This window comes from Centruroides sculpturatus, unplaced genomic scaffold (assembly GCF_000671375.1).
Source record: "Centruroides sculpturatus isolate CEXI.00-Female unplaced genomic scaffold, Cexi_2.0 scaffold890, whole genome shotgun sequence".
NCBI classification, from domain to species: domain Eukaryota; kingdom Metazoa; phylum Arthropoda; class Arachnida; order Scorpiones; family Buthidae; genus Centruroides; species Centruroides sculpturatus.
In genome coordinates this window covers 1-12,623 of record NW_019385014.1, presented here as the reverse complement: position 1 = coordinate 12,623, position 12,623 = coordinate 1, and the positions used below count along the sequence as shown (strand labels likewise).

General features: G+C 31.9%; 1 protein-coding gene across 1 annotated transcript; it reads right to left on the bottom strand.

Annotated features, from left to right (window-relative positions):
- Positions 1 to 6,389: 6,389 nt before the first annotated feature.
- Positions 6,390 to 11,921, bottom strand: LOC111633434 (transcription factor GATA-4-like). Its single transcript, XM_023378000.1, has 5 exons — positions 10,950 to 11,921; positions 9,095 to 9,264; positions 8,714 to 8,839; positions 8,412 to 8,541; positions 6,390 to 7,849 (listed from the first exon to the last, which is right to left on the bottom strand). The coding sequence occupies exons 1-5, from the start codon at positions 11,698 to 11,700 to the stop codon at positions 7,548 to 7,550; spliced, it is 1,479 nt and encodes a 492-aa protein (XP_023233768.1). The 5' UTR covers positions 11,701 to 11,921; the 3' UTR covers positions 6,390 to 7,547.
- Positions 11,922 to 12,623: the final 702 nt, after the last annotated feature.

Sequence of the window (12,623 nt, the reverse complement as noted above, 5' to 3'; positions counted from 1 at the left end):
GATTTCGAGATTAGAAGATAATCTTATTAAATCTCAAATTAGATTTATTTATGTTTATCATATTACGGTACTTTACTGTATCTGGAAAGATAGCAATTTTGAGATTTTATAAAATAAGCCCTATCTACTTTCTGATAAGTTCATCATCCTGCAGGAATAGTGTCCCGTTTGCATTTAATCATATAACACTGCTAGAAATCTCTATGTAAACAGGTTGGGATCATAAATTGTTCAAATGCAGAAACGGATAAGAGAGTAGTTTTCTCCTTTTCTAACGGAAAAATATGGGAAGGGCATTATTCAGATATTTAAAACACTAACGCAGCTAGATGTAAACAGTGTGTGAGCATGGTTTATCAGATTAATTAACTCGTTTCGAATGGGTCTAATTACTTATTTTTCACAGCTAAAGGTTTAAGAAATTACTGCTTTGTGTACATTTTAATTATCTGTAGTTATACATATGGCTCATTCCAGCTGAGATGGATATGTCTACGCAAATGTCTCGATACAGCCACAGCGAGTAAATGCACAGCTGCTCATGACTATCATCTGTTGTTTTCCTCCATAAACTCAACAATATGTCGTTACAAAGGTCATGTCAATTTGGAACCAAGGATTTATGCATAAACAAGTCAAATTTAACGTAAGGCATTTAAATTTCTTACACTTAAGTTTAAGTTCCAATCGATTTTTACATTTTTTCTTTCGCTTTTGCGTCTTGTTAATATAATTTTTTTTTAAGTTATCGCATTTTGCTAGATTTCGACACAATAACCATTTATCAAGCCGTGTGCGACATAATTCACGCCTCTCGTTGCCTAATGGTTAATGAATGCAGACCGTAATTAAACTAGACATAAGTGAGCATAAATATGAGTAAGACCTATTCAGAACCATGCAGATAAAATTATATAAATTAAATTGGGGATTATATATGTATTTATTTAATTTATATTACTGTTAAATCTCACATAAAACATGCGAACATGCATTAAAAATTTATGACTTTGTATGTAAATTACACATAATTGTGAACTCTTACTTAAAAGAAACAATGGCATTAACAATGCTAATTCTAAATTATAATAGAAGAAATGACAATACTTCACATCTCAAAAGCAGAAATTGTACTGAATCCTGTATATTCGGCAATATATTTAATTTTATAATATTTTTTCTGGTATAAATTATAGAAGTTTAATGTTAAAAAATACACTTAGTCTATGTTGACATTCATATTTACATTCCCATAATTTTGTGTTTTTGCTGCGAGGAATGATTCATACTTTAATAACTTACAAGTTAATGTTATTTATTATGGTTAAACACATGTCTAGAGAGGTCTGCCTTATATCTGACTATTTTAATGTTCACTAATTCTTTCTCTGTATTAAATTTGTCACTAATATACCAATAGAGGATATTTTTCAAAGCTCCTTTCCTATAGATTTAGTGTTTAAAATGATTTACTAAATTGATTTGTATTACGTTTAGGTGGGGAAAATGGCTAAATATTCTGAAAATATTAATAAATTATTCTAACTGATAATTGTTTTTATTGATTAAAAGAATAAATAAAGAAAATTTGCTTGTGTAAACATGCGATAATCAATATTTCTCCATTTTAAAAATTGGACAAAGCAGATAAACTGATAAGATTCGGTTTATGAACAGATATAAAGATTAAAAATTATAAATTTTCATGTTAAGATACGCTTTATTTAATATTATGATTTAGAATGTAAGTGGATACGTAAGTGAATGAACATATTCAGTCCAGGATCAGGTGAGAGAATGTATATTTTAAGTTACTACTTCCATTCCGTGTGCAAAAAGTAGGAATTTCTTTGTCATTTAACAAAATATATAACTCCCTAAACAATCGAATTATTTAGTTTATGTAAGAATTAAACCGTTGAAATTTGAACTCAAAGAAATATAGTATTTTTAAGATAAATATTTATCCTTTATCAATTAGTTTATTTATGACAGGTGTATCAATACTTAATCCTTCGCTAATACATCCGAAAGAATTTACCATTTTAAACGTATTTCATTCGAATTAATCCATTCATTTCCGTTATAAAACTGCAAAAAAGCATATTAAATTTGCAATTTTTAATGTAACAAGCTTTAAAAAATTTTAACGCTGGTATTTTTTTTTAATTTTATTTTTAACTTATCATTAAACAAACACCGTCACAGAAGAAACAGGTGAGTTTTAACGGGGCCTATCTGCGTCATAGATAATTCATTGTTTGTCATGACGTCATAGTTTTTGACAAATTTACAAAAATAGAACACCAGTCGAGAGACCAAAATTCCGTTATTGTTAGGGCATCTTTGTTTCGCTTCTCATAGAACCCGTGTAAAAGCATTTGATCCGAGACAAAGTTCGTCCTTGGACAATTCTACTTATCACAAACGGCAAATAGATAAATATTTGAAACGAAGAATTAACAGAACAATAAAATTTAATAATGGAAATATTCTTTCCTATAAATTGTTAGAGAAGAAGAGAGACAATACGAAGCGACATCAATTGATGCCATCATTAAAATTAACAATCTTTTTTTTCTTTTTATAAATTATCTCGTTTAGTTTCGTTAAATAGCTTTGTTTTATTAACAATTACTTGTGACAGTGATTCATTTAATTAATTAATTTACATTCGTTTTATTACGACAGAAAAAAAAAAAATAAGTTAACGAGTATCGAGCCATACAATTGGATACACTTCGCGATTGGTGAATCGCGTTAGCCAATCAGCTTCGTCATTCTATGCACTGTGTATAATTTTGTTACAATCCTATCTAGCTGGCTAGCGTTGCGTTTATAATTAATTTTGCTTATCTCCCACGATAGCATCTTAAGCTATGATATGAAAATTGTTCAATTTTGCTGACCTCTAAACTATTTTAAGCGAAAATACTTGAATTAAATTGAAAAAAAACAAAATTATAAAATCTGCTTGTAAAGCTGAGCTAATGTTAGAATTGAGTAAATTATAATAATTTAAATGTTTTAAGTTCGAATTTTATAAACGAATAAACTTATTTTTAAGTGTTTCTTATTAAAAATTCATTTTTATTGCGTTAAAATCAGAGCCGGATTTAGAATTGTAGCCCTAAGTTGGCAACATACAAGAGGCTCTTCCTCCACCTCCCACCGAATAATAATAGGCAATATGTATAAACTGTTTTCGTGAATAGAACGAGGCCCCTCTTAAAGTGAGGCCCTAAGATATAGCTTGTTTATCTTACACGTAAATCCGGCTCTGATTTAAAATTGGCAATTTTTTTTTCATGAATTGTAAAAGAAATTTAATTTATTTTTAATAATTAATCAACCGAGAAATTTATAAAATTTATCAAAATTTAATTTAAAAGAATATTTTTTTTCTTCTAAATTTTGATTAAAGTAGGGTCTCTAATTGAATTAAAATTAATTATATTTTTGTTAAAATCTAAAAGATTTCTTTTTACTAAAACAATAAATAGAGTCTGAGTACTTCAATTTATAAAGTTCATTTGTCTATCTTACACGCTACTGCAGATAATGGCAGGAATATCAACATCAGTATGTTTGCCTGAAGGTTACAGAGAAAACTTTATACAAAATGGGAATATTATTAATAAAAACCACTTTTTTCTCGAATAACTACCTGCCAATTGCGTAGTCTTATATTATTTATTTATTACTGTTTATACAGTCGAGTAAAGTGTGGCGTTGTCTGACAGAAAACAGATGCCCCATAAGACTCCCGCTTCCATTAGCTACCAAATGAGGGCCATATATCGTGCTGCAGCCAGGGCGTTGGATGGCGCCTGTCCCTTCCATTAGATCTGTGCCAAGATCGGACTGGTTCCTTCTATAGACGTATATATATATAGCCTATCTGCTTGACTTTCTGTTAGATTTTTGGCATTTTCCCCCTCCTTCTTCCTCCCCGTCAATGCGGATGTGTCGATACAATTAAATATTCGTAAAAAATTATAACCTAATTAGAAAATGTTTAAGTAAAACAGGCTATAAAGCTTGAGATTTATATCTCTCATCTCATCTACCAGTAGACACGCAACTATTTAGTTTTTAATGGCGACTGTTTACTGGTTTTTGATATTAATCAAGTTTGTAACTAATAAATTAACTTGTTTATACTAAGATAATGAGCCTGTTTTTACAGAAATTAATCCCCCCTTTTTTAGATGAGACGTGAAAAGTTAAGCTGAGTAACATTTCATAACATAAAAAAAGTATAATTATACTTTCGCAGCATCACTTTAAATTATTTTTTTCTTAATTATTTTACTTTATAAGCGCTTTCTCTATAGTAAATTCGTATAATTTGCTCCCTCAGATGATCGATTTCGGTTGCAAATTATCGAGTAATTACAAGATATTTGGAGGTTTATATACTCGGATGAGTAAATATAATAAATTTATCAAATGTAACATGAAGACCAAAAATACTTTCGCTTAATTCCGTATGGGATAATTTATCTGGAGCTGTAAAATCAACAGAAAAAGCAGAAAAAATAGTTTAATAGTGACGTATGTGAATTTCATAGAATGAGGTAGAGAGGGGGGAAGGCAAGAAAAAAAAAGAGGAAAGAAGCAGATGGTGGCAAGTAAAGTCAATCCCCGTAGAAGTTTTGAAGTGGTCCATTTTTGCAACATTTTATCTCAGCTGGAAGGATGGCTTTCTATCTAATCTTGGCTCCCGCCTTACACAGCAATCTGGATAATGCTCCTCCTTTACTTCTCTATATACCTTTTCTTTTTTGTTTTCGTCTGCTTTCAGCTTCATCTTTAACGAATTGGACAGGTGTCAAGATGGATGTAATTACCTTAGATAAATTACTTTTCTAAATTCAGAATATATTACTGACTAATGCTTTTTTTGATATTAGTTTCTGCACGATTTGAGATAGCACTAATAGTCTATTTGACCCATTTACTAACTCCATAATTCTTTGACGTAGTTAAATTTAAATTTAATTTAGTCTTTTAGCAATAATTTTTTATTTAAATGTTAGATAAGTCCGGTAAAGAATAGGTTTTTATAATGTAATTGCTTAGAATATTTATCTTAATAGGAGTTTTGAATATTCTCCTCCCAGTTTTGAATGGATTTTATTTTAAAAAAGTTCAATTTTCTAGACGTAACCTCCGCTTCTACTTATTAAAATTCTGTAAAGTTAACACGCGTGATTGATACAGTCGAACCTCTCAACAACGGCCACTGACGGAAACATAAAAAATGGTCTTCGTTTAGAGGTCCATTCTTGGAAGTTCGACTGTATATTAATTTGTGTAGACGTATACATACGTGATAAGATAATTAGACTTTATAAACTTAAAAACAAATGAATTTAACAGCTTTAATTTAAAAATATAATTTATTTTTTCTATATTGTTCTGTTATAATATATTGACAGATCCTATATCTGCACTTCAAAGAGCAAATAAAGGTAGTTTTCAAGTCTATCATTGTTCTCCCGTGTGTAGACTCAAGGCCTTCCAATAAATCATCAAATAAGAATAATAATAAGCTTATAATTTATAAATATTTTATTAATTATTCTAGATAAGGAATTTTACTCGTTTCTGCATAGGCCTACGAGGAAAATTGCACAAAATAATTATTTAAAATTTTTCTATAAGTTACTGTTTATTTATTCTAAACTATTTTCTTTTTTAAATATGTTATAGTTAAACCTCTAAACCACGGTTCTGACGGGAACATAGAAAATTGACCGTTGTTAGGAGGTTATTTCAACAGAAGCGTCCCTAAATATTGCCATCGTTTAGAGGTTTCCGTGGTTGAGAGGTTATTTCAAAAGAAACGTTCCTGTAAACGACCTCTAAACGGGCGTTATTGGGAGATTCGACTGTATTAAAAGCTTTCAATTATGAACTTATGCAAGTCTGCCCTTGAGGCTTGTAACAAAACAATGTATACGATCTTTATACTTTCTTTGGGAGTAAAAACGTGCATGAATATTGTTTAAATGTATCTGATTTATAAAACTGATAATTTTGTAACTAGTTTTAAAAACAGTAATTTAAATTCTCAGTAAGCTAACACATTGGAGCAACTTCAAGGTTAAGTCTATTATTAATCGAAGTGCAAAATTTATTATAGGAAATAACCATTTTAAGCAAAATAAGAGTAAAAAATAAGCATTTATAAAGCAAAAAATCATATAAATAATCTCATTAACTATAATATTTTAATGTGTTTTAATTATATTTCAAATTAATTTTTTTGCTGGAAGATTTAAATTTAATTCATACAATATAAATTTAATAAAAATTTTTATTATATGAATTAATTTTATTAAAATAATTTAAATTAAATGATAAATAATAGATTTTTAAAAACTTTTTCTTGTGGTTCATTAACTTGTATGGCCTCCACTCATTAAATACACTGACATCTGGCGATGGAAGAAATAACTATAATTAGAAATTTGGTTTCATTTCTTGTTTTGGACGAATTCGAATAATATTTTGCGAATTATAAAATTTAATTTTAATTATTTTAAGCTTAAAAAACCAATTTTAATTTCTATAATTCGAACTAAAGTAAGGTCTACAAGAATTAAAGTGTGTAAGGTTTAAGATAAGGCTCTAAGGTTTAGTTGTTGAGTTTACTAAACTTTTTAATATAAAACTTTAACAAAATTATTTAAACTTTATTCATTTTAAAGTATATTAAATGGTGCAGTTTTTAAGAAAAGAGAGGAGGTGAAAATCCTTATTTTTAAGGTAAAACTCCTTATAACTTTAAGGACACCTTACAAAAGAGGAAAAAAATTTTAATAATTCTTTGAAAACATAAAATACAAGAACATAAAAAAATGGCCATTGTTGGGAAGTTATTCAAAAGAAACGCCCCTGAAAATAAAGCCACTGGTTAGAGGTGGCCGTCATTTAGAGGTTATTTCCTGAAAAATGGCCGCCATGTTGAGAGCCGTTGGCCGTTGTTTGGAGGTTATTTTGTGTGCACTTCAAAAGGAAACGTTCCTAAAAATGGGCGCAGTTTAGAGGTGGCCTTTATTGGAGATTCGCCTGTATCTACTGTATCTAGTTTACCTTTTAAGGTTTATAATATATAACAATAGATGTTAATTTTAAAGAGTATTGTAAGTGAAACTAATTAAAAAAATAAAAAACTATATACAAATTTTCAGAATTTATATCTTTATAATCTCCCGGAATTTCATCAGAAAGATTCGTAATTATTACAACTTACAAAAAAAAAAAAAATTGTGCACCCGACAGGGAACTAATTGAACAAATAATATATTCCCTGAGGAGAACATTATATGGTACCGAACACATCATTTTTGGCACTTTGTTATACATAACTTGAGTATTTTCCTTCACGAAACGATTCCATATACAACAAATGCTGGTATATATATAACACGGTATAGCATGGGGTGCTTGGTTCTAACCAAGTTGGGTTGTGAATGGAGTGAAAGACCAACTGCTCGGCAGCACACAGACTAGATGATGAGGTCTTAAATGGATGTTCAGGAACTCATGATTGTATGAGGTCGTACGGATGATTCGAGTGACTGCAACGAGGGACTTGATGTGGATTGTGGTTGATACAGGCTCGGAGACTTGACAGAAATAGTGGAGTAAGGAACTGGCAGTGGGGAGTAATTGTCGGCAGTTACTGCTTGAGGTGATCTTTGGCTCCCTGTGGTGATGAGTGCTGGGCTGATCGACTGTCCGCTACAAACTGCCGTTGGTGACGGCTGGTAGAAGGCGAAAGAGCCTGTACTTAGTGCCAAGGTGGTGGCATCTTTGCCTGATGAGCCATAAGAAGCTGTAGAAATATTAAAAATATATTAGAATTTTATTTCATTAAGCTGTTATATGTGACATATAAACCGATTTACTCGTAAAAATAAGCGCTATACAAAGAAAAATAAAGGATTTTTATACATTATAGAGTGAATTTTTTTTACTCTTCCATGTCCTATGGAACATTTACAAGAATTCAAGTGTATAGGCCTAAACTCAATTAGTTATACACAAGTGTTTGATTATAAACTTGGCCTATAATTGATTAAGATTTAACAATATTTGAAGGAACTATTGGCCTATAGGCTATTTTAATTTTTAATTATAGATGTACTGTACGTATTGATAGAGAACTTTTGAAAGGCTCAAGATTAAAAATTTCGTGTTGATTCTGGCATAATTATAAGCTTAATTTGATAATAACCGGGAACAAGTTAAAGTTTTGTTTTGTAAGCTGATACTGACGTTACTTAAATTTATAGCAGGGATATTATGGTGGCGTTAGGACGTGTTTAACATTTTCCAAGCCAGCTATGCAGCAGCGTGTAGGCCTCATATTTTGTTTGAAGATTTAGAAGACTTACCCGATGTCTCTAATTTAGGAACAGGAGGAGATGAAACACTAACATTGTTATCGGAGCTCTTTACACCATTTTTTGATTTTCGCTTTCTAGTTTGAATGCTGTCTTTCTTCATAGCGAGGGGACGATTCACCTAAGGGAACAAATAATAATATTTTCGATTTGTGGAAAATATCTTTGCTGTGATTCAGACTTTAAACATATGTTAAACTTAGTTTTAGCTAACAAATTATGACTCAAACCGAACAGGACACGTCCGTGTTGAGTCATCCATTCCATTATTCGATGAGTTTTGAGCTACTTACCCCATGTAATTTAAAGTAAAGACCACAGGCATTGCATACAGATTCCCCATGACTGTTCCTTCTCCACAATGAGGTTGTAGTGGTATGGCAATTAGAACAGGATAATCCAACCCTTCTAGAAGCAGACTGGAAAGAAAAATAAAGGGTTTACATTTTATAAGTGTTTCTTCTTGCTCTTTTTTTTGTTACAAGAATCCATTTTCCCACCGATAATTCAAACAGAAGCAAACCTTCTATAAACAGATGTTTTACAGACTAAACATAGTCGGTGGTCGTAAACTATATAAGAAAATAAATTCATTTACAGTTTTATTTAGTTATGTTAGGGGTCATATCTAGTTACGCGGTTACTATAATTATAAAATGAATCCCTCTACTCACCAATCTTCTTTGATTCTTGACCAAAGGACGGTTCATGCCGTTCATCTTGTGGTAGAGACCACATGCGTTGCACAGATAGTGACCTGTGCCATCCCTCCTCCACAAAGGGGTAGATACGGCCCCGCAATTAACGCATTCTCGACCTTCTTGTGCCGAAAACAAATCGTCATCTGTAAAAAATTATTTATAAACAGGTGGTAGTGAGTAGAAATAACGCAGACGCTACTGACTTACATCAGAATGGAGCCGTGTCACGTGGTGTGGCGCCATATAGTTTTTGAATAGGCTCGAAGAAACCTTATACCCCGTGTAAAGCAGTGATGGTTCCTTACTAACCAGTATAGAATGTATAGGAGGTGACCACACTTACTAGTCAGAGAGTGAATTCACCTTCTATCAGGGTCAATAGGGGGTGAGAAGAGTGGGAGGAATTCCGAAAAAAAGCACCGAATGCCGGATAAATTTATATCTTTTCTGACCCTCGCTATTAATATGGTCTTTCAGGCATAACGACCCTACAGCTGCCTGTTTTATATCAAAGAATTTTAAAGGATAGAAAGTAAATTTTTCTCTCTCCGTACGGCAATACGGAGTAGTAATAAAAATCTGAGTCTAGATTTCTTTCCACGCCATCTTAGACCGTCAGTGGCATGTAAACACGTTCGGTTGTGCAATACAGTTAGTCTGTCAACAGGAGCAGGAATGGCGTCTTAGGATCTGTCTCGTTATAGGATAGCCTTAGTCTGGAATTCATTGAATTCCACTTATTAGTCCCACTTAGTAACACATCCAAGCATTATTATTAAAGAATAAATTGCGAAATATGCTCCTCTTTTTTTTCTTTACTTTGTTTTTTAAGGTGTTGAAACTTTATTTAGTTTCGACACAACATTTATTTCACTGTTTATACTCTTTCAGGGTAGAAGTTTGACCTAATTCACCCTATGTATAAGAAGAGTATGTTGATAGAAAACTTCGTAGAAGACTTTTATGAAATAATAACATTAATAACTCTTTCTAAAAATAATTTTTATTAATTTTTCTCCTAGGATCTGCTTCGTAGTTTTTGATCTACAAGCTAGCTTGTGCAGGGTGGTTGGCTAAGGATTTCCTGCTTTACTTGATAAGAATTGAGCGGAAAATTTTCATGTAGTGGTAAAAGACGTTGGCGGGAAACTTAGACGAAAATATAGACGATATTATTTACCATTTTTATATTAAAAATTTTATTAATTAATTGAATAAAGAGCGCGTGGTTTCTCTTTAGCATAAAAGATCATTTTGTTAGCATAAAAATTAACTTTTTTCTTATTAACAACCACTGATATTTATAGAATTTGAGCTTCTTTACATCTTGCAACTAAGCCTGTTGATATTGCAGTCTTTATATAACTTAACTAGCTCATTGATATTATTATAAACACTGAAATTTATCCCATTAGAAACTAAGGCTAAAGACCTTATTATTTTTTTTTTAAAGAAAATTAGATAATAATTAAATAAAACTCGGACAAATATCAGCTGTTATGTAGCAGTGAAGAGACAACACACACACACCATACTGAACCTTTTTTTTATATCAATTTTTCTTATTTTTTTCCCTCCCTTCTTTTAGGTGACAAGCAACGAAATGTGTCGACTTTGACGCTTGACATACTTTCTTTGACTTTCTAACCACGGATACGGCCACGTGACTTAGAAGTAACACGATATTTTTGGCTTTTTTACTACATTTTTTCCCTCCTAAACAGAGAATAATTAATTCATCATACGTCACATTTCGTACTTGTCACGGAATAAGGATAATTAATCGAGTTTTTTATTAAATTTTTTAAGTTAATTAAGAAAAACTCACCCATTATAGTCCGTGAATTGTATGAAGAAGAGACCCCCTGCACGCCGTAGTGTACAGTGGGATTTGAATGCACGGTCGAGTTGGCGGCATCGTAAGACGACCAAGGTTCCGGGTTCAAGTACGGAGAATAGTGGCCTATACCGTTTGTTCTCTGTAGAACCTGGTTAGAAGAGGTTAGAACCTGCTGATGACTAGAAAATGCGTGTATCCTCTGACCTATGGATGGTAGAGGTTTTGGACAATAATCCTCCGCTGCCGGGTTCCACACATTCTGTATGTGTGATGATGTTGGATTTAGCTCCTGATTATTGCTACTGTTACCTAAATATTGAAACATCTTCCCTGCTGCGGACGTTGTTGTCGAGATAAATTCAGTAGAAGGTACTTGGAGGTGATGATAAGTGGGTATAGCCACCGGTTGTGTATCCAATGGAAACACATCTCTATTAGTTGGAGACGGTGACATGTAACTTGTAGCAAGTTGCACGTTGGGTGATCGAAGATGAGCACTGTAATTATCGTGTCCGGACACTATATGCGGGGTTTCGTTCGAATAATCCGGGGGCCTGTAACCTGGAGAATATGACGTACTCTCAGGTGATGCAGTTTTGATGTGGGGGTGCAGAATATCCGATTCTTTAACGTCATTATCCAAGTGTTCCATAGAGTGATCTTCCTTCTCAGCTTCTGTGCTCGAAGGTGACACGCTTGGCGATTTTTCTAGCCAACTGTTAGGCTTTCTGTCCTCCATTGTTCGATTTGCGATACAAAAACTGAAAGAGATATTATCGATGATTGTGAAATCTTATTGACACAGCCACCTTTCAGTTAGAGCTCAACGATAAGCTATCGGGCAATTTTCTCAAATACTCAAATACTTCTATACTAAAACACTACTAAGAAGATGCTAATTTGCACGGTTTCAAGCTCAAAAATAAGCGAGAGCTTTGCAAAATTTGCTAATTTTCCGCATCAGCTGTGTCCATATTTTTTTTTTTTTTTGGAAGGAATAATCCTCGATTATTTAAATAATTTTTCTTTAATATTCTGCATCGCATCACTTGCTAACTTTTGTAATATTTATAAGCAAATTTTATGCCGTAATTTTTCTTTCAATTTATCAAATTAGAAAAGTTAATCATGAAGATGCACTAGACATTAGCGATATAACTGCAGCCTAATCTTTGTACTGTGCCGAATTATCGTTCTCACGTCAAAGGAAGATAATTTTGTTACCATCAAGGTTAGGGATAACATTGAAAAGATAAAGAAGAAAATAAAGGGTTTGTATCATCACTTTGGACTTTATTGTTGTGTGATGGAAGTTTTAATTATTAATATAAAAGTTTAGGCCGTCGCAGTTTCGCTATAACAGGGAAATTAAGAAACAATTTTCTAATTAATTTCGCTAGCGGAATCAAATTAATTTGTTTTAAAATTTCTTTATTGTGTTCTTAATGTGATAAAATCTTTAATTAATATTTTGCATATAAAAATATTATTGAAATGCTAATTTATAAGCCGTAAGCTTGTACAGTTAACTTGTACAGAGCAAACTTTGTTCCAAGATGCGACTTTAATTAATATCTTCGTAAAAGTATTCATTGTAAGAAGGAATTCATATCGAAATTTACTGAATTCATTGTTTGTTAAGAAATTTATTAAATATTTATT

Excerpts from the sequence above, each read along its gene's own strand:
- LOC111633434 (XM_023378000.1), bottom strand. The coding sequence starts at position 11,700 with ATGGAGGACAGAAAGCCTAACAGTTGGCTAGAAAAATCGCCAAGCGTG. Across the intron at positions 9,265-10,949 it reads CAATTCACGGACTATAATGG|ATGACGATTTGTTTTCGGCA; the intron begins GTGAGTTTTTCT and ends AATTTTTTACAG. Across the intron at positions 7,850-8,411 it reads TCCTAAATTAGAGACATCGG|CTTCTTATGGCTCATCAGGC; the intron begins GTAAGTCTTCTA and ends ATATTTCTACAG.